This window comes from Stegodyphus dumicola, chromosome 4, assembly GCF_044657685.1.
Source record: "Stegodyphus dumicola isolate Sdum_Otavi_A_Nest chromosome 4, ASM4465768v1".
Classification (NCBI taxonomy): Eukaryota; Metazoa; Arthropoda; class Arachnida; order Araneae; family Eresidae; genus Stegodyphus; species Stegodyphus dumicola.
The window spans coordinates 242,057,578-242,080,772 of NC_140771.1; the positions used below are offsets into that span (position 1 = coordinate 242,057,578).

At 31.0% G+C, this 23,195-nt stretch overlaps 1 protein-coding gene across 1 annotated transcript in view; it reads left to right on the plus strand.

Moving 5' to 3' along the window:
- The window catches only part of LOC118193460 (transformation/transcription domain-associated protein-like), a 215,737-nt gene that overhangs the window by 41,079 nt on the left and 151,463 nt on the right, over window positions 1-23,195 (plus strand). Inside the window, 12 exon segments of the mRNA XM_035364554.2 lie at window positions 1,304-1,395; window positions 8,472-8,646; window positions 8,763-8,892; window positions 10,724-10,868; window positions 12,015-12,072; window positions 15,159-15,212; window positions 15,311-15,349; window positions 19,587-19,683; window positions 19,783-19,877; window positions 19,976-20,141; window positions 22,618-22,784; window positions 22,865-23,065. Of these exon segments, the coding sequence (XP_035220445.2) occupies window positions 1,304-1,395; window positions 8,472-8,646; window positions 8,763-8,892; window positions 10,724-10,868; window positions 12,015-12,072; window positions 15,159-15,212; window positions 15,311-15,349; window positions 19,587-19,683; window positions 19,783-19,877; window positions 19,976-20,141; window positions 22,618-22,784; window positions 22,865-23,065 (1,419 nt within the window).

Sequence of the window (23,195 nt, forward strand, 5' to 3'; positions counted from 1 at the left end):
AACATTGATGTTCTTTTTCAGGATTTATGTGCTTAGAAGATTAATTTGGAAGTATAGATTTAATTGTATATATCTGTCTGTTTATGTCTGTGCATTTGTTGAAACTTGGTGTATATGCTATACGCACCTTGGAGAAAAGAAATCCCCAATAAAAATTAATAGTTCAAATTTTGACCAACAGATGTCTTTTTTTTCATGCCAATGTAGAAAGAATGTCATGCAAATTTGGAGTGTTTTAAAAAGGCAATAGTCAGTGCCATAAAATCATTCTTCACCATGCCAAATCAAGCTTTACTGAACTTTTATCAGACTAAATTTACTTACTTCTTTTTATCAGAACAGCAATAATTTTTCATCTGTACTGTGAGAGTATTGACGTTTGAATGGCTTATGGAAAGGCCTTATGTCGAGGTAGAATTTCAAAAAGATGTTTGCTAAATTTGAGGATACTGGGGTGTGTGCTATGAGGAAGAGGATGGAAATGGATTTGAAATGCAACTGTGATAGAACCACGGCACGCAATGAATTGGAAGTTGATCTGTCAGCACTATCCTTATCTTCAGGGCAGATGTTTTTATTTTATTTGGCTTATAATTCCTTACTAAATATAGTATTTCATCTCAATGTACTCCGTCTTTGATATGATTTAAATCAAATTCCTCATCATTATAATTCACTTCCAATAGCAAAGAAAGTGACACAGAGGTTATTGAAAACGAAAAAATTTCGATTGACAAATTAGTCAGTATTCTCGACACAGCAATTATAGGACTTGAACAGCGGAACTTTGTAACTGAATAAGAAATTATGTCTGTTTATAGAATTAAAGAGAAAGTATCACATAAAAAACGAAGCAACTGAAGCAACTTACATTGAAAGAAATGTTTAATAAAGTAAACAAATAAATATTAAGCTTTTTTTTTTTTTTTTTTTTTTTTTTGTAAATTTTGATACCCTTTAGATCACAATTGTTCTTTATTTCATAAATTACGGTTTCATATTTTTAATTTTATAATTTCTGCATGCCATCTTACCAGATTTACACTGATGATCTATAATCCGGAAAAATCGATAATCCGGAATCGCCGAAGTCCCGACAAGTCCGGATTAACGACTTTTGACTGTATGTATTAAAATACCAGTATTAGTCAGTTGTACACCCAGTGTTTCTGTTTTCCTACTCATATTTGCATAGATAAAGTAGTTCTTGGTAAAGTTTAATATCTAAAAAATTTTTTAAAATTATAATTTAAATGTAGTAATTTATGCTCTAGTTGTAAAATATTCTTAACATTCTTTTCAGGGTCGGGAATTATTGATGCGGATGCTTGAGGTATTAGTTCTTAAATTCAAAACCATAGCAAAATTGCAGATTCCTGTGCTAATGGCAAAGTTGTAAGTGCATTTTAATTTTAAATTTGTAGTGACTGTCAAAGTTTAACAAAATTATGGATTTCTGCTTGAATGTTCAGAATCATGTGACTGGAAAGTCAGTGATCTTGAACTCAAATTGCATAAGGGTCGAATGTGCAGTGTAAAAGCAGTCGACTGGTATTTTCTTTTTTAACAAAATGAAAAGTTTTAATAATATTTTAAAATTTGATTTACTAAATATTTATCACAACATAAATAAGGAGTATTAGTGACGTGAAGGGAAAAAATCAAGTTTATATTTATTTTTGGTTTGAAATCTAAAGGTTGGTTATGTGCAAGAAACTTTTGTTTGTGACATGTAATTCAAATATATTGGCAGCTAAATATTAAATTTTCAGGTTGACATTTATTTCAAATAACTCTTATAGGTTGAATTTATCAATAAATAACTTTTAACTTGACCTAAAAATAAACAAATTATGAAGGAGTGGAGCAAAACTTGAGAATAATTGCCAACCTATTATCTTTCTTTTATTATTAAATTTTTCTTACAGACAGACACAGAAAAGATGCATATATATGTATGTAAATAATTATAAACTTCTTTGTTTCTCGCTATAACTTTTAGCTATAACACCTGATCACATCTAAATTTGATGAGCTTGTATCCTTGGAGAAAAACTACATGAAACTATCTTCATTACAGTTTGTAGGCGCACGTCGGTCAATCTATTATTAATTTTCATTTCTGTTAAAAAACTGTTTATATTTAAATTTACTTCCAGTCAAAGGGATTATTCTTATTATTAAAACTCATAATTGCAGTTATTTCATCTTTTGATAGATACAAGCTAACGTTAATCAAATCTCTTATCTTTAAATCTGTAAATCAGTTGCCTCCATTTGTAGATTTTCTGGGCATTACTGATATTTGATTGTAATAGCAATGTAAAATTGGACTCCAGATCATTAAAGTCATAAACATTTTCTTCAGATTCTTGTCATAACAATCAGTGTCATAATAATAATTAATTTATGTGAAAATTATTCGTAACCACATAAAATAGCTTTGGGGGCATCTTGCTCTTAGAATTCTGTAGCAGTCATACAATAGTTAAGAAGAATTCCTTTCCATTGTTTACTTTAGTTCTGAAGGTAGTTTGACCACATAGTGTGCTGAAAACTTCTTTTGTTGTGGGATTCTTTGTTGTCAGTTAATGACAGTTTCCTCATATTATGAAGCACTTAAATTCTGAATTTAAAAAAAAAAAAAAAAAAAAAAATATTTTACAGGTTGACATACTTAAAACATGAATGAATGGAGAGAGAACTTGTTGGAGAAAAATATTTAAGATTGTTTTGCTGAGTAACATAGTATAAACATGGTATAAAAATAAGAAATAAGAATAAAAATATAAGTCATCGAACTACACTGTGATTTTGCCGTACACTTAAATTGAGCAAACATGTAAGTTAAATTGAATTCATTTCTGGCCTTATTCAAGTACTATTTTGTTGATTTCAAAGAAACATTTTTATTTTTATACCCTTGTTATGTTACTTTTTTATTTATTTAATTTTTGAATTGATTTAACTATGAGAAAAGCAGATGTTTCGGAGAATGGACTTTTTGTGAAAAATATTTACTTAAGTTTTGTTCTTGACCTATTGTTAAATTTTGACTATTTAAATTTTTACTTGAATATCTTTACTTGAACCTTTACCTGAAATTTAAATCTTTACTTGAAGATATACTTAAGTTTTGTTCTTGATTTGTTTTTTTATAACTAGTTTTTACATAAGAAGCTGAGAAAACATATTTGTTTCTATTAATTATTGTGAATTAATGAAAAATGCATTTGCTTCCCTTGAAAAGTCAATTAATTTCCAATTGATAACAATAACTGTTTCAAATTTTACTTTCAATATCTTCATAAAGTTCATTATTTATCTTCATAAATTGTTATCGTAGGAGATAATCTAAACCCTACTTTAATAACCTTCATATTTTCTTACTTAGCAGTTACTTACTTTCTTTCTTATATGTACATATATATACACACATGCAAAATGACATATGCATAGTTGCCAGTCTTCCTAGTTTTTCATCATATATCTCTTGGTAAATTACTGAATTTTCCAGATTTTATATCATCCAGTTTCCCTTTGAAAGTTCTGTAAAAAGGCAGCCCTTCACTTGGCAAATAGTCCTAGCATGTTTTGCTATAATCTCAATAAATCAAACCCAGTTTTTTAATCTTTATTAAGAAAAATGTTTCTGAACAATTGTGCAAATTCCTTTCCCCCACCCCTAGTGATTTTCAACATAATTTTCCTTTAATATTTTATTTGATCTGAGTGGTTTTTGTCTACTATAGACATTTGCTGAGCTTCTTATGAAGATTTGATTAATATTTAATCAGTTAAGTAAATAAGGATAACTTTTGTGGGATACAAATTCAAAAGGTTTACAGATTTTTCTATTTTCTCAAAGATTTTTTCCTTTTTCTGATCAGGGGAATAAATTTTTCTCATTTTATTCTGGCATTTATTCTTTTAAAATTCATAGAATTATTCAAAGGGGAAGCTATGAGATTGTGTAGATCAGGGATGTTACACTCATAGGTACACTTGGGTCAAACAAATAAGGTTTAACTTTAGGCAGGACGCAAAAAAAAAAAAAAAAAAAAAAAAAAAAAATTCATAGAAACGTAGATTTATTTTGAATAATACAATAATAAACATATATATATATATATTTATATAGAAAAGAACAAGAAAAATTTAATGTTTACGTCCTAATACTTGACATCTCTTCTCTGCTATTATCTTTCCTATTTTGGGAGAAATTTTGTTTGCAGTGATAACTTTCAACGCTGACCCAAGGTGAGCATCATTAATACAGTTTCTAATAGGAGACTTATTACCTTTCATGACTGAAAATAACTGCTCGCACCGATAAGTGCTACCAAACATGGAAATAATTTCATATGCGAATTTTCGAGTATTTTCAAACCCACCTGGTAAATATTTGTAAAATTCAGGCACTCCCACTTCAATGAATTTTGCCTTCAAATTTGAGTTGCGTTGAATCTCGATCACCTCCATTTGCATATGGCTGGGTACTGAGTCAATACTTATTGAGAAAATCGAAGGAAAAAAAAAATTGTCTTCGAGGGAACTAAAATCATTAAATCTCGTTTCAAATTCAGTTGTTAAATTTGCAATTTTTTCTGCATATTTTTGATACGAACAAGTATCATCTAAACTTGATTTATTCATGCTGCACGTCGGGAAGTGCGTCAAATCTTCATTTTTAAGTTGTTTTTCCCAAAGAACTACTTGACGTTTGAATGCTTTAATTATGTCAAACATGTTCGTAATGATATGATCAACCCTTGTAACGATAAATTTAAATTGGTTAAGTGTTTGGTTATATCAACCAAGAAAGATAAATCTTGTATCCATATTGGATCGTAAAACAAACTTACGTCTTGATTTTTCGTTTTTAAAAACTGACATATTTCTTCTTTCAAATCCCAGAATTGTTTGAGAATCTTGGAGCAAGATAACCAACGTACCTCGGTATAGTAGGACAAACCCGAATATTCACTATCTAACTCACTTAAGAAAGTAGTGAATTGACACTGATTTAAACCTCGAGATCTTATAAAATTTATAACTTTTTTATATATGACAAAACATTCTCCATATTTATTACTTTCGTGCATAGAACTTCTTGATGTATAATACAATGCATATGATGAATGTTTGAACCGTGAATTTCACTAAGTTTTTTCCTTAGTAATGCTACGAAGCCCTTGTTTTTCCCGGTCATTGATAGAGCGCCATCTGTAGCTACAGAATTTAATTTTGCCAAAGGTAGATTGTATTTCTGCAGAAGTCCAAAAACACAAGTAAATATATCTTCTCCTGTGGTAGTACCAGGCATCGGTTATTAGTTCCAGTAATTCCTCAAAAATGTTAGAATTCTTTTCACAAGAATGAAGAAACACTGCTAATTGAGCTTTGCCACTAATGTCCGTGCTCTCGTCACAGGTAATGGAGAAACTTTCGAAACTAGATGATTTTGCTTTGATCTGATCACTTAAATTCACGGCTAAATCAGTAACTCTTTCCGCAACTGTATTTCGAGACAATGAAATTGACTGAAAAGCCTTCACATTTCCAGGACAAACAATTTTTCCAGCTTTCATTAGGCATTCCTTGATGAAATCACAGTCAGTAAAAGGCTTCGAATGTTTAGCTATCAACTCGGACAAGACATAGCTTGCATGTACCGCCGCTTCACTTTCTTGCAATACTTTACTAAACATGGACTGTTGCTTTTTCACTCCTAACTTGAGCTCTTTCAACTTTTCTTCTCTCATTAATGCTTCGTAATTGTTATATTTCGATTTGTGTTGTTCATAATGACGTTTAATATTATATAACTTTGGTACATTAATAGTATTATTACATATCAAGCAGATTGTTTTATCTTTTATTTCACAGCAAAAATATTCTAATTCCCATTTTACTTTGAATATTCTATGTTCGTCAGCGATTTTTCGTTTAATTTTACTACCACTTGGTTCTGATATAGACATACTGAATACAAAGGGCTGGAATAAACACGGTTAACAGTAAAAAGTTAACAAAAATTTATTCTTTCTCCAAGAGATAAATCAAAATGCTGAAATATTTCTTAAAAAATATTCTAACAATATAAAAAAATGTCAAAAGTTTAGCAAAAATCAATTCAAAACAGAGAAACTAATTCTATCTCACAGCGAAATCGCTACAAATCAATCACAGCATTAAGTAAACAAACAGTTCACTAGAACTACAGCTACTACTGAGATGAGTTGTTTGTTCTCGGCTTTTATAAGCTTTATAATTAATTTCTTGAATATACTGGAAACATTTATAAATATCTGGATTTTTGTGGATGGCAACAGCAGTTACGAGATATTTATTTATTAGGTATTAAATGCACGCGCTGTTCTATTTTTAACCTTCCAATGCAGCTGTCTTTTCAAAAATCGTCTGCATTGCTAAGGTAACATGAAGCAAATCTAATTACAATTCTAAATAAAAAAAAACTAAATAAATAAATAACTATGACATCCGTAACAATATGAATTAAGTAATAATTAATAATAAAGCAAAGTGCATGCACATGCATGCGCCAATATATCGTACAAAACTATGATTGGAAAACTGAGACCATGAGTTCGACCACATTCGGCTATCAGGGCATGCGTACAAGTTCTGAGTGCACGTGTCCCCCAAAAGCCGAAGGTAGCTGAACGCAAGCTACTCACACGCATTTGTAATTTAAGTAGTGTGTGTGTCAGCTCGCTGTGAGTAATCTAACAACACTGAGTAAATTATCGTTAATTACTTTAAACAGTAAACATTTAATTTTTTTCTTCGTCGATATGTTATTTTGTTACTATATATTATTATTTGCCGATATATTGGCCGGGCCGCAAAAATATTTATTGTGGGCCACATGTGGGCCGCGAGTTTGACATCCTTGGTGTAGATGATAATAATTCATAAAATTTCTTGTTTTCTTTTAGTTAATAATATTTAAGATAAGCTTACTTTAAACCTTTATAATTGTCAGTAGTTTTCTTTAAATTTGGGCTCATCAGTGGCCGAGCGGTATCGTCGCTGAACACTGGTAGTTCGGTCTGAGGTTCGAATCCCGCGAATGGCCTGGCTGCATGGGTGTTTTCGAGGTTTTCCCCATGTGTAATGTGTATGCGAGCCAGTTTCCCTTAAAAAATCCTCCACAAAGGCATCCCACCCTTAAGGCAGATAGCCCTCGAGTGCTTTGGCGTAATCTAATAAACCAAATGAAACCAAACCAATCTTTAAATTTGTTTGTTTTTTTAGTATATATACTGACATGAAAAACAAATTCTTGCCTTTTTGGAATGTGAATTCTTTTGTTATCTTAACATTTTGGTGCTTTTAAGATGGTTTGAAGTAAAAAATTTTGATTCAGTAATTTGTGAATTTCATGATGATTTTTATAATAAATACACTGTTACTACCATATCATTAAAATAATGGGAATATGTTAAAATTATTCATTTTAGAAAATTAGCATTAAAACAAAATATTCTTATTTCACTGTTTTTTATCTTAGAAATTTTTTAATGCTTTGATTTTGAAATTTAAATGAGATAGTAAATCCTGTAGGTACTTGTGTATTAGTGCGACCATCTGGGCACAGTTTGGTGATCTTTTAAAGAAAAGAAAAAAATTATGACTTGTAATTTCAAAAAATTATTTATTACATATATACATGCAATTGTATTCTTACACTTTAATTAGGTATTTGTCCTGAAAATCAATCAAAAAACTTATTTACTAGTGAGATTTAGTTTCTTTTGTTCTGGTGGAAATTTTGGGGCGAATAGATTTGAAGTAATTTTCTCCTTTGGTGGTTTTGCAGCTAATTATTGTATGTCTGTTGAAATTTTACAGTGTAGGTGATTCACGCTAGCAGATCCTTTAAATTTAAGGTATTCACAATAAATTGTTAGAAGTTGGAATATAACAAAAAGAACACTTTTGAAAATGACAACATTGCTTGTTTGTTATGAGCTTTGTTGCTAAAGTTTGCTGCGTTCTGAAAATTTGGTGACTTTAACTGAAGTTGTTGTGATGTTATATAAATATAAAGTATAACTTTTGAATTGTGTTTTAGCAAAAGCGAAAAAAGATATTGCTGTTATGTTAAAAGTAGTTTCATTTCCTTAATTTTCCATTTTTTATGTTATGTGTTTCTCTGTATGTATTGTTTCAAAATATTCATATATGTTAGTTTTAGCTTTAAAATTCACCTTTTTTTTTTTAGGGTAGGGGAGGGCAAGTGTTCTAATATTTGCTTGCAAAATTTGTAGATGCTTAACCATAATATCTCACCAAAAGTTTTAAACTGTTCTTTAGAACATTCTAGAATTTAAATGATGAACTAATTATTAATATTATTTTAAATTGACTCATAAATGAAAATTTATTGTTGCTTTACATCCATATGCAATTCATAGTTTATAATCCGTTTCTTCCCCCGACAGTCAAGCACAGCAGATTACTGCTACTTCCATACCAGTGTTGCCACAAGCAGTGCAGCATATTAACATTCCACCAAATGTCGCCCATCATGGTGTGACTGAAGTGAAAACTGAGCAAAGAGAAGAGCCAAAAAGCACATTCCCAGTTGGCGGTTTATTAGACAGTAGGGAGGAAAAGGTATTTTATAAATTAAAAACTTTGTTGTAAAATTTTTGCTTTAAATTAAATCCTTTTATGTTTTGAAATACGTTCTCAAATAAATGTTTTGAAATACTCTCAATGTACTTTGTTAGACAAAATTTGGGTTTCCTGCATCTCAGGCAGCAAATTATAGTGTAAGTGACTGCAGGGGCCTCGTCAAAACTCTTGTCTGTGGTGTAAAAACAGTTACATGGGGCATTACAGCTTGTAAAGTTCCTGGAGGTAATTGAAGTTTTTATTTCTCATATTTTATATTCTATATATTGAACAGGTTATTGTTTCAAATATTTTGTTATTAATTGTCAGTTTAAACATATATAATTAGAATTTTTTTTCTGATAATTTTGAACTGATTAATTTTCTTTTAGTATAATAATCATGTAAGGTAAAAGAAAAATTTGTATTTCATGCTACTTGTGGTTTTTGAAATCTAGATCTGATGGAAATCTATAGGTAAATGAAGAGTTTGATATACAGCTATGGCAGAAATAAAAGAACCTTTTATTTTTTAATAAGTTTCAGAATAATTACCAAGTTTTTAAATCAGGATTAGTGTGTAGTCTCAACCGGTTGAGGATTTTGTTGTTTAGGGAGGGGAATGCAGTTTTCTGTTAAGTATTTAGTTTTAGTGTATGAATTTAAAAAACAATTTTGTTCAATTTTTGGTAATTATTAACATTTTCTACATACTTTGCTGTTTAATTTCTAAAACACATTGAAAACTCTAAATCTGGTTAATCTATATATTTATTTTTTGAGTTTTGGAAAGGGGTGATGATCTAGCAATGGTGAAAGGAGTGCATGGGGAAAGAAAGGTTGAGAACCCCTGCTTTAGGCCCTAGAGATATAATTTTCTGCTTCTGTAAGCATAGATTTTTGGCTTATTTTTGTATCATAAGGTCCCCTCCCCCTTTATCAAAAACAAAAGAGTTTTATTGCAGAAATTTTAACTTCACTATTAATATTTAGTTGTAAATCCTTTGTCATTATGGGCTACACTAATTCTGCATGGTATGGAGTTGATTAATTTAACATTTTCAACGCTGCCTGTTGATAAAAACTGATCCAATACCAAAACAACTTTGTGATATAAGACCGACATGTGTACCTTATATAGACTGACATATATGACATATATACTGACTGACATATATGACATATATACTGACTGACATATATGACATATATACTGACTGACATATATGACATATATACTGACTGACATATATGACATATATACTGACTGACATATATGACATATATACTGACTGACATATATGACATATATACTGACTGACATATATGACATATATACTGACTGACATATATGACATATATACTGACTGACATATATGACATATATACTGACTGACATATATGACATATATACTGACTGACGACGTGGTCTGAGATATGCGACGTATATAACATATTATATATATTATGTATAAGTATTTGATTTTATGGCTGGCCTTGAGGGAACAAACTATTCACATCCATACCAAATAAATTTATGTTTGGTTTATCATTCCGGAGTATATTTCTCCACTATTTTATTAATTTTTCAGGTTTATTTGCGACATGGGACACTCTAAAAAAATACATGCACTTTCTTATTTATTTTGAACTGGATGTTCCTTGGACCTTGTGAATACAAATTTTTGTTCACTAGGCTAGATTAAATTTTTTTATCATTTTTATTAAATCAGATTCTTTATGAAGCTGTTTAATGAACAAAAATAGTTCCCATCTTAATTTTCAGAAGAAAAAAAAGAAAAAAAAAAAAAAAAAAAAAAAAATTCTCAGTTTAGAAGGTCTACCCTTAAATTCTGGCACATTTTTTGTATGTATTGACAAAAAAAAAAAAAAAAAAAAAAAAGTCATAACGCTTAGAGGGTTAATGTTACTTGTTCATGCATAATCATTATGTTGATTGGGTAGTTCCCCCCCCCCCCCCCGAATTAAAAATTTCTTGAAACTTCACATTTTGTATATTGCCATTAAAAATAAATGGGCACTTTTATGCATACTATATTCTTTATTTGTCTTACAGAAAATAATGTTCCTATGCAGAATAAACAGTTTCAGCCCAAAGAAACTCTAGTTTTTATAAGGCTTATTAAATATGCACTTCAGGCTTTGGATATATATACTCTTACTGTGCCAGCATCCGGGCAGCCTCAACCAAGGACAGTTACGTGAGTACCTTAAGAACTTTTTTTTTTAAAAAAAAATCACTGTTGAAAATGCTGAAGAAATAATAATACAAAAGGCATTTTGTTAGCTTTACAGTTTTGTTAACTAACTGTGTGGTGTTATTTATGAGCTTTATTTTTTACCCTAACATATTATCAATTAAAAGCTCAAAAAACAGGAAAACAATTCAAAATACCATATAAATTATTTAGGAAATTTTGGTGTGCATAAAGTTAAAATTTTGAAAAAACTCCAAAAGATAATTTTTGGGTGCTGATTTGGAGTAGTCGTGCTAAATTTTTAAACAATATGTCTCTGTTAATTGGATATCACTTAGTGCCAACCATAAATGCTTGTGCAAAATTTAACTAAATGGCAGCAACCTTGTCAATGCATAAAGCTTCCATGAAAAGAATGACTTCTTCATTAAATTCAGAATAAATACAAAATTGTTTTTATCAGATGAATTTTGAATTATACAGGAAAGGTTAAAACTGCCAGTTTCACTTAACATTACGAAAAAGATGTCTTTTCATTCATTTGCTGCCACATGGTTTTGAGGTAGGAATCTATTTGATGGTAGCCAGTTCCATGCTGCTGTTTATTTTTCCATTTTGCATATGCTGTAACCCACTGTATTTTCAGTTAATACTTGGCAGTTGCCAATTCAACTATTTAACCAACAAAAACTAGCAGAAAATTCCTAGATTGATTTAAATTTTTCATAAGGCAGTGTAAGTAGTCTGTTACATTTGTCTTATTAACAGAGAAAACACTGATGATCTAAATTGTACAAGTAGCAAATGTGAATATACATGAATATTTATTATGTCGCCTTAATTAATGAAACTGTTGTAAAATTGCCCTCGTATATTTCAAAAGTCATAAAATTTTAACATGTATTTTTAAGTTTTAAAAGACGAAAAGGTAAACATTTAAAGAAAAACTAAAATTTCAAAGGAATTTCTTACATTTCAAAATGTTTTCAAATCAGATTGTTAGTCCAATGATATTAAGTTCAAATCCTTGCCACACTCAGAAAATGGTTTCAGTTTTAGACATTTTGATATGTTTATTTCTAAAATGCATACTTGTATTATTGAGGTATTAAAATTTGTAATCAAGTAATAACATTTAATTTAATTTAGAATTCAAACTGTACGCTCAAAGGAAGAAAAGGAAGTCTTGGAGCATCTTGCTGGAGTGGTAATTATCTCATGTTTAACTAGAGTGTTTTTTTTTTAAAACAGATAGTGTATATGTTTTTGATTTTGTAATAAATTATTCTTAATTTTAATGATTTGTTCAGGTTAAAGAGCCCAATAATATTTCTTGAAATAAAGAATACAGAAGGAGTAGCTTTAATATGAAATATTATTACAAATTTTGTATATATGTAAATAATGTTAGTGAAGTTATGTTTAAAAGATATTACAAACAAACATATATAACATGAAAAGTCTGAAGAGATTGAAGCTCTTCCAGAAAAATAAGATTTCAGAATAATAAAAATAGAATATAATAAAAATAGAAAAATAAGATTTCAGTCAATTTAATGTTGAGGTAAACAGCTATCTTCCTAAGCTTGCAGTGGTTTTCGTGACTAATTTTTGTTTCCATATTTGGCATGAAATTGCTAAAAGTGGCCAAACTTGATAACATTTTAATCCAGTCCCTGTATAACTGTAGTTGGTACTCTAATTGATCCTTATATGTAACTGTAACTGCATCCAGCCCTTATATGTGAGTTTAGCTGTATATGCCTTCCAGAAATTTCTAGAAATGGAAGGTACTAGAGATTTCTTGGTGACCAGGAGAAAACTACATGAGGCCGGAGCGAGCATCAGTTCCCAGTTTTTAGTTCAAAGTCGACCTCTGAGTATTGCGATATCTCTATCCAAGCTTTGCTCTTTAGCTGGCACTTTGCATTGTGTTGTGTTTAATGTTCTTAGTAGTCTGAGGTGGTAGGTATTAAATGTGTTTGTCATACTGAGAAGAGCTGTATGAGTATTGAGTATTTTATGGAAAGTTCCAGAATTGTGAAGTGCTTCTTTTGGTAAAAAAAATTTTATCAAGCTATCGTCAGTTCTGTATGCATTCAATCCATTACAAACTTATATGTACGTAACAATATGAACACTAGTGATATGAGTAATAGTGAGGAAAACTTGAAATGACAGTTGCTTTTACCGGATTAAATTTACTTGATTGGAGGATGTGGCTCTTCTTATGTTTTTATTACATTATTCAGTTCCTTATTTGTGATTATGAGGCTCGGTGGCGCAGCGACTAGCTCATTGTGCAGCAGTACTACAAGTCCGGGGTTCGAACCCCGGGCTGGACAAGGTGGACTCAGCCTTTCATCCCTTGATTTCCATCCGTTGAGTCGATAAAATGAGTACCGAGTTTACATGGGGACTAAACACTGTGGGTCCTGCGACAAGCTGACCACTTGTTCAGGGAATATGCTTACGCATCCCGGGGCCCACGGTCAAGAAAGCACATTTCGGGGCACTGCAGGCCTTAGGCCATTAGGGCTGTTTGCACACTGTGTTTATTTGTGATTATTCTTGTTATTTTATATTCTATTCATTAATTTAGAGATCTTTGAATACGTTTTGCTTGTCACTTTAAAATTTTGATAAAATGGTGTTTGTTATTTACATAACATTTGTCTTCAAGTATATTACCAAAGATATGAACTTAAGTATAAGGTTATGAAGGTGATGTACATTTAATATTTTTTTCCTTAAATAGATCTTATGGAACATTCTGTAAATATATGTGTGCTAGAAGCCATTAATATAAAAGATTGTTTTTCTTACTGTGTCAAACTGATTAGTAGAAATATATCTGATGTATGTATATATAAGGTTTACTGGAAAATATTCGTTTGGGAAGTGAAAGAAAATAATACATTTTTCATACCTTTAATAATATTTGAACAATGTAACCTTTTCATTAGTTATGTCCTCTTGCAAGCTTGATGGTTAAAGTGATTGTAGATTGTTAAATTTGTAGATGCCATTTATTAAAAATGTCTTGTCCTTGGAGGCAAAGAACTCAAGTAATGCTTGGCTAATATCTGCTTCAATTTTGAATTCCCCCCTTCAAAAAATTTTGCAAGGAGGGAAACAATTGATAATCAGAGGGGGGTAGTTCTGAGGAGTATGGTGGGCATGGCAGAATTTCCAAGCATAGCTGTGCAATTTTCTGGCCAGTCACCAAAGCAGGTCAGTTGTTAAAATGCAGTATGATGTGTTTCCCGTTGAACATCACTGAGCGTTTTTCTTTGACTGCGTTGTTTATATCATCCCCCTTTTTTTTTGTATATCCTTCCAAATTGAGCTTTTCTGTAGTTTTCAAAAGCTTGTAATGTATTGATCTTTTGATGTTCTACCATATACACAGTATTCTTTTATTCAGACTGAAACTCAGTTCAGAAGTGGAGCGAGCAGGTTTTCTGGGCTTCCGATATACAATTTTCCTAATGATAATTTTGTAGGTAATCCACTTATCTCTCGCTATCATCCAGTCCAAAAAGGGTTTGTTTCTTTTCCAAGCAAGCAGAGATGTTCATATAGCAATTTGATCAAGTAAATTTTTCTCATTTACCCCATTAGGCACTCATCTGGAATGTTTATAGACCAGTTGTAGTTTTGAGTATGGTCTGAAAAAAGCATTTTGCTTAGTCGTGGTCTTGACAGTACCTTCATTGATTGAAAATGGCCACCCAAAATATGGCTTTATCATTAAGGTCGAAATAATCTGCTTTAGTTTTTTCAAACTATCTCTTCCACATTCTGTCCAAAATAATAGCTCCACCAAAAACTTTCACTAATTTTGACACACTCTTGTAATATTTCTTCCTTGGAACTTGTTCAAAATGCAATGTCATAAATGAACTTTATTGGTAGCCATATTTACACAATCACATCACATTTAATAATAATATGAGACACTTTTGTTTCACTTAATCAAGCAGAGCAGATTATGAATGCAGTGATAGAGAAGGCCATATATGTCACAAATACCTTCATGCATGTTAAAACTTGATATAATATTATCAGGCAGAACTTTACGGTAGACCTTGTATGTTACTTACATGCAGTTTTTCCTTTTATGTATTATTGTCTTATGTACTGTGTGCAAAATTTTACTTTCCTTTGCTATTTTCACTTTTGTGAAGACAATTATTTATTAATCTTTTTTATAAGACAAATTTTAAATGCTTGATAAAATTGCTTTTTGTTATTGATCCATTTTGAAACTAATCTTTGTTTTACTTTTAGTACACTATGATGCATCCTTTAACATTCAGAGAAGTATTTTCAACTACTATTGATGTAAGGAAATTTCTTCATAAATTTAATAATTATTTAAAATTTATCAAAGTTTGATGCATGTTTAATGATTATATACTTATATTCTTTCTTTTTTTCAGTATATTGTGGATCGCATTTATAAAAATAATTCATTACAGGTAAGATTTATTCAAATAATGTAATAATATATCCTAGTTTTAAAAGAATAAATAGTAAATTAAATTTAAATAATTCTCTTGCGCCATTGCTGCAAGCAATGAAATTTGAATTTAATAAGTATTTTGTATTTGTATGAAGCTAATTTAAATTTAAATTTTAAATTATGAGAATTTAATTGTATACAAATAAAAGATGATTATTGCTGCACAGTAATTTACAATATCATTTAAATTCAGAGAGCATATGTAAATTAAGTGCAAATATCTAAAACCATGAAAAAATATTCAATAAACCAAAAAATTAATCCCAAAAATGTTTTCAAAGAATTTTTAAGACTAAATTAATTTGCATAAAGTGAATAATTGTTGAGCAGGCAGGAGATGGATCTTTTCGAGGGGAAGTTGCACCCAAACCTAACCCTTCAATTACACAATTCATGTTTCGTCATCCATGTAGCCATGGGTATAGTAATATTCAAAACCAAAAGTAAAACCAAATGTAGTGAATTGCTTAAAAAATTTTTTTATTAAAGAATTTCTAGAAATTTTGTAAGCAAATTGACTAGGAAAGCGAAACAACTCAACCTCACTTTGTTACAAATGCTACTGCACTCTTCGGGGTAAAAAAACATGTAGTTACAAAATAAGTTAAATTAAAACTTATTATTTACTTTGGTACAGTCAAAAGTCGTTAATCCGGACACCCAAATGCGTTGACGCATGTGCATAATACCTTTACGCATACGCATATACACGTATGCATGAGCATAATACGTTTACGCTTGCGCGTTTAATGTATAACGGACGCTATAAGCTAAGCTAAAATTATCCAATTATCTATTTCAGTTAATGTTGCAGATTGCGTTGTTTCTTAATCTTCGAATTGGATCCAGCTTATTATTTTTTGCAGACTGTTAGAGCAATTTTATACAAGTAAGCTTGAACTTTCGATTATGTCAAATAGAATTTCCGATGCTGGAGCTGGCAAAGGATCTACAAAGGGAAAGCATTTTTCGATGTCTATCAAACAAAAAATGGAATTGCTGCAAAAAATGGCTAAAGGCATATCCTTTGTTTCTGTAACCATTCCGAAATCTGTTTATCGATTTCACGCTGCTCTGCGGGGAAGGGGAACGTCGCGACACGCAATGAACTGGAAGTTGATCTGTCAGCACTATCCTTATCTTCAGGTCAGATGATTTTATTTTATTCCGCTTATAATTCATTACTAAATGTAGTATTTCATCTCGATGTTCTCTGATATGATTTAAATCAAATTCATTATAAATATCACGCATACACATCAAATAGTTTTCTGGTTGCAATTTTCTAATTTCGACTATGCGTAATATATGCTATACACATGCGCGCGTTGAAAGAATGTTTAATAAAGTAAACAAATAAATATTAAGCCTTTTTTTTTGTAAATTTTGATACTCTTTCGATTATAATTGTTCTTTATTTCATAAATTACGGTTTCATATATTTAATTTTATACTTTCTGCATGCCATCTTACCAGATTCAAACTGATGATCTATAATCCGGAAAAATCGATAATCCAGAATCGCCAAAGTCCTGACGAGTCCGGATTAAAGACTTATTGACTTGACTGTATTATATTTGAGTTTTTATAGATTGTATTTAGTTTATTTTGATTTACATGCATAATTCATGTTTGGGAAGTTTCCACTAGGCAAGGGTTTTCTAAATTGCTTTGGATTTCTACTCTTAATTACATTGGCAATTTACTTTTAATTAATAACTTTGTTTCCTAGTCGATTTCCTTACTAAGTTTCTCAAAATTCTTTAATAATTAAAATTTCTTTTTAATCAATTCTCTACATTTGGTTTTACTTTTGGTTTTGGATATTACTATTCCCATACCTATATGGATGATGAAACACAAATTGAGTAATTGAAGAGTTAGGTTTGGGAACAACTTCCCCTTGAAAAGATCCGTCTCCTGCGTGCTCAACAATAATTCACTTTATGCAAATTAATTTAATCTTAAAAATTCTTTGAAAACATTTTTGGGATTAATTTTTTGGATTATTAAATACTTTTTCATGGTTTTAGATACTTGAACTTAATTTACATATGCTCTCTGAATTTAAATGATATTGTAAATTAGTTCGCAGCAATAATCAACTTTTAATTGTACACAATTAAATTTTCATAATTTAAAATTTAAATTAGTTTTATAAGAATAGAGAATATTTGTTAAATCCTAGTTTTAAAATATTTAGTATATGGAATATTTTATTTAAGTTTTAAACATTTCATCATATGACCTTATTTTAGAATAAATTTGAGTAGTGTAAGGAAAAAGCACTATGTTAACATTTGTGAATAAGTGTCATTGATTCATTGGTAAAATTTCAGATATTTCCAGAAAAGGGTAAATATTTAATTTCTTTTTAAGGTGCGCAGAATTTATGCAGAAGAACGTGTGAGCAGTTATAAATTTTTTTTAATGTGTAAATGTAACATTAGATGTATACTTACTATTCAATCGCTTGTATATTGGCTGACACATTCTCAGATTTTCGAATGTTGATAACTACAGTACAAAGTCCATAATCCGGACTCGTCGGGATTTCGACGATTCCAGATAAGCGGTTTTTCCAAATTATAGATCACCAATTTAAATATGGTAAGATGGCATGCAGAAATTAAAAATATGAAACTGTAATTTATGAAATAAATAGCAATTATGATCTAAAGGGTGTCAAATTTACCAAAAAAAAGCTTAATATTTATTTGTTTACTTTATTATACATTTCTTTCAACGTGCGCATGCGCAAAGCATACATTACTCATAGTTGAAATTAAAAAATTGCAACCAGAAAACTATTTGATGTGTATTCGTGATATTTATAATGACGAGGAAATTGATTTAAATCATATCAAAGATGGAGTACATTGAGATGAAATAGTACATTTAGTAAGTAATTATAAGCCGAATAAAATAAAAACATCTGCCCTGAAGATGAAGATAGTGCTGACAGATCAACTTCCAGTTTATTGCACGCCGCGTCATTTCCCCTGCAGAGCAGCGTGAAATTGATAAACAGATTTTGGAATGGTTAGAGAAACACATCATTAAGCCAAGCTGTTCTGGTTTACGCAAGTAATATCGTGCTAAGTAGAAAAAAATGCGGTTCATTTAGACTATGTACTTTAACGACACTTAAAACCTGGTGAATCCCTTTTCGAATATTTAATTGCCATGCGTGAAATAGCCAGTCGCAGTTCTGTTGATGATTCACCAATTCTTGATTATGTAATCAATGGGATACCAGATCAGAGTAGTAACAAAATTATTTTGTATGGGTGTAAAATTTTTTTCTGAATTAAAAGAGAAATTTAAAATTTATGGGAAAATTCGCATTCCGGATACGAAGAATAAGGGTTATTCAAGTACTAACACACAAAATAAAGCATGCGCTATACCTAATAAGAGTAAAGAACCAAGGTGTTATGACTGTGAAAGTATAGGGCGCGTAATGTATGCGCATTCTTTACGCACATGCGTAAAGCATACAAAAAAAGTTTGTGGATTTGAAGTTCGGATTATAGATTATTCCGGATAATGGATGTCCGGATTACAGACTTTTTACTGTAGTAATTTGGAGTAGAACATAGGTAATCAAACATACTGAATTCTTTCTAATGAAACTTTTTAATTTTATGATAAACAAGTAAATGCAAAACTGATGTGACATTCTGACTTGCTTCTTATTTATTATCACTTGAGACCTGCATGGAATATTAGCTAAACTATCACAAAATTAGTTGAGGTATTGTTCCTATAGTGGGAAAGAGAATAATCAGAGGTAAAGTTACTAATTAGTATTTCACTCTGTTTTCAGGTTTTCAGCTGTTAAAGTTATGAATTTGTAGAGTACACTTTAGAAAGCTGTTATTATACTTCTTTCATTACTAAGATTTTAGTTTTATTTTATTTTCGATTGGGGGGGGGAGTTGAAAATCCTAGAAACAATTTTCTGGAAGACTTTAAAATTCTGCTGTCTTCTTTGGCAATGATATAAATAGGATGTTCCTGGAAGTCTATACTTCAATTTGTTATAAGCAGTGTATGAAATAGGTACTATAGCATAAATTTATATTATTTGTGTTATTTTGTTTTCTGTTGGTGTTGTGCTATTTGATAAAATTGTGATCTTTTTGGTCATGCTTTTCAATTTAGAATTTATTATGTAACATTTTTTACAGATAATGGCAAATTCCTTTCTTGCAAATACAACTACTTCACCTATCTTTGCCACAATTTTAGTGGAGTATTTATTGAAAAGAATGGATGAGATGGGCTGTAAGTATTTATTATTAAATGATTGTATGTATATTTCATAAGAAAACTGAGATTTATGTATACTGCATAGATATGTTTTAATTGAAACATCTTTTATAGATAATATGGACAGATCAAACTTGTATCTGAAACTTTTTAAACTGGTATTTGGATCAGTATCCTTATTTCCTGCTGAAAATGAACAAATGTTAAAGGTATAGTTAAATTTTGTTTAACGTATAGATGTTAGTTACATGACTTATTATTACTAGGTTTCCTGTAAATACACAGTATAAAAGGTATTCTTTTTCAGCCCTACTTGCATCAAATAGTAAACCGGTCAATGGAATTGGCTTTAAGTGCTAAGGAACCTTACAATTATTTTCTTCTCCTTCGTGCTCTTTTTCGATCTATTGGAGGTGGTAGCCATGATTTACTCTATCAAGAATTTTTACCTCTTTTACCAAATCTGCTGCAAGGTAGGATTTTTCAAAATTGAATTCATAATTATTCTGTTTCTAAATTTTTCAATCCAATACACTTTAAAAAAAATATTAATTGCATTTATATTGTGCTGAACACATGGAAGTTGTTTATCATTGCAAAATAATACTATAAATTTTTAAACAGTATTCTAAGCATTGTATCAAATTTTATTTTATATCTATAAGTGGCAGCCAGATAAAAACGCGACAGATTATTTACTGAGCATGACACGAAACTGTTATCGCAGGGGTAGATTTGTATATAGAAGTGCTCTGTATTGGGAATCTGGAAGGAACAGCATGAATGCTTACTTCTGTCCGTGTCTGTGCTTGCATCTGCCATTGGTATGGTGGCTGGAAATAAGAAACACTGTGCTGTAGTGCATTTTTTGTCAGAAAGTGAAATTCATGTCCAAGTGTCTGCTGTGTATGAGGAATACAGTGTATCACTTGTGGATATGTTTGAAAGGAATAAGTAACATTAAAAAGGTCGGGTGTCATTGAAAGACGAGCAATTGGCCAAAATAGGCTCATTGTGTCATTACCTCTCTTGCCATTGCTGCAGTGAATCCTGCCATCAGAGACGGCCAACACAGACGATGGAACATTGTTCTCATTTTGGACATTGGTCATTTTGAGCTGTTCACCCCATCATGACAGAGCATCTGGAGGTCTGGAAAATCTGTACACGGCCTGGCGGAGTAGCAAGAGTTAAACAGAAAATCGACATCATTGTAGCACCTAGAACGGTATCACAATGAAAAATATTGTCTCTTGTTCCATATTGTCTTGGCAAATGAAATATTTTACCATCATTCTAGGCCTTAGATCAAGCATCATAGCCAACAGTGGAAGTACACAGGTTTACCCTCCACAGAAAAAAATCCAAAGCCATGCATGCCAGCTCTACGAAAGTCATGCTGAACTTTTTCTTTGACTGCAAAAGACTGCAGCTCATTGACTTTCTGGAACATGTCACAATTAATGCACAGTAATGTGTGAAACTTCAAAATTGAAGATCACTATGAAGTCCAAATGTCCAGAAATATTGATGGATGGATCATTCTGTTACAGGATAATGCCCTCCCACATGTTGTCGCAGGTTTAAGACCATGCTGCAGAAGTTTCACTAGGAAGCGTTTGAATATCCTCCATACAGTCCAGATCTCTCCCTTATGATTTCTGTACTTTTAGAGCCCTGAAGAAAGATGTTTATTACCATGGATTTTCTTCAAACAAAGAGATGTATAACCGGGCACAGTCACGGTTTTGTACACAACTGAAAACACTTTTCCATCACATCATTGACTGTCTTGTCTCACAGTGAGGTAAATGTATTAACAGTTATGGGGATTACTTTTGAAAGAAACAGCAGTGTCCCTATTAGCTGCTTTTATCTTTATTTGCTACTCTTTTATTATATTGACCGGATTCAGAAATGTATGTATGGTGCACGTGTTCATGTATAAGGTAGGCATGCCTTCATGGTGTGGTGGTCTACACGCTCAGCGCATAATTTTAGAGGTCCGTGGTTTGATTCCCGGTGAAGGCGTTGCATATTTGGCATAGTGGTGTCTGAACTAAAAGGGTGATGGATGATGACTCTCCACACCCAGGATTTGGCGATTGGGTGGCCTAAAAACCCCAGCCGCCCTTTAAAAGGGGGAGTATTAAGGTATTTCCCCGCCTTTTTGGCATACATGCATGATGTGGTGGTCTGCACGCTCAGCGCGTAATTGAGAGATGGTTCGATTTCCGGCGAAGGCGTTTGTTCATTTTTAATCTTTCCTGCTTCAAAAAAAAGAAAAAAGGAAAAAAAAAGTAATGTCTCTACACATGTATGTATGTTGTATGTATATATGTTTGTGTATATGCATGTAAGTATATATGTTTGTGTATACATACATACATATGTACTGCATGCATACATTTCTGAATCTGGTCCGGATAACAAAAGAGTACCCTTGTATTTTTGTTTTAAAAATGATGTAATATAAACTGTTCCTATATTAAATGAATTTCAATCAACTTTTGGGAAAATTTTTTAGTGTTTATGCTAATGTAAATGCTGTAACCTGTTTTTGGCATAGTACAATAGTTTCATTTTATAAAAACTGAAGTGTTATTAAGCATCTATGATAAATGTTATGAAAGGAACAATTTGCTGCATCATTTACTTTGATTAATTAGTTTTGAAAGCCTATATACTTGAATTCCAGGTCATACTATTGTAAAGTTTTCATTTTGTTTAAACTATAATGCACTCACTTATGATTAACTTGAATTTTTTTACATCTTATAAGTTGTGTTCCATGTAATTTTATCAATGAATTGAAATTTCTTAATGTTTTTAAAATCATGCATATTAAAATGTTTATATCATAATTTTTGTAATTAGAGCTCATAAAAGAACTTTTTGAACCTTCCTGAAATTATAATGAAAACTTAATTTGTACTACTTGCCTTGTAGGATTGAATAGTTTACAAAGTGGTCTTCATAAGCAGCATATGAAAGATCTTTTTGTTGAACTTTGTTTAACTGTTCCTGTTAGATTAAGCTCTCTACTTCCATATTTGCCAATGCTCATGGATCCATTGGTTTCTGCTTTAAATGGATCTCAAACTTTAGTTAGCCAGGTAATTTCCCCCCTTTATTTAACACTTTTAACATTAATAAACTAAAGGACAGTGATATTAATGATTTATTACTTTTTTAGGGACTTCGAACTCTTGAACTCTGTGTTGATAATTTGCAGCCAGATTTCCTGTATGATCATATTCAGCCAGTTAGGGCTGAACTGATGCAAGCACTGTGGAGAACACTAAGAAATCCAGTGGATAGTGTTGCTCAAGTTGCATTTAGAGTGCTGGGAAAATTCGGAGGTGGAAATAGAAAAATGATGGTTGAGCCACAGCGAGTATGTTTTCTATTTTTATTGCATAATAAATTGTAGAAATATAAAGAGGTAATAAAAAGTTTTCAGATGTAATAAAATGCAAATTGTGTAACAGTAAAGACTAACTAGTATTTGTGTCATATCCAAGATT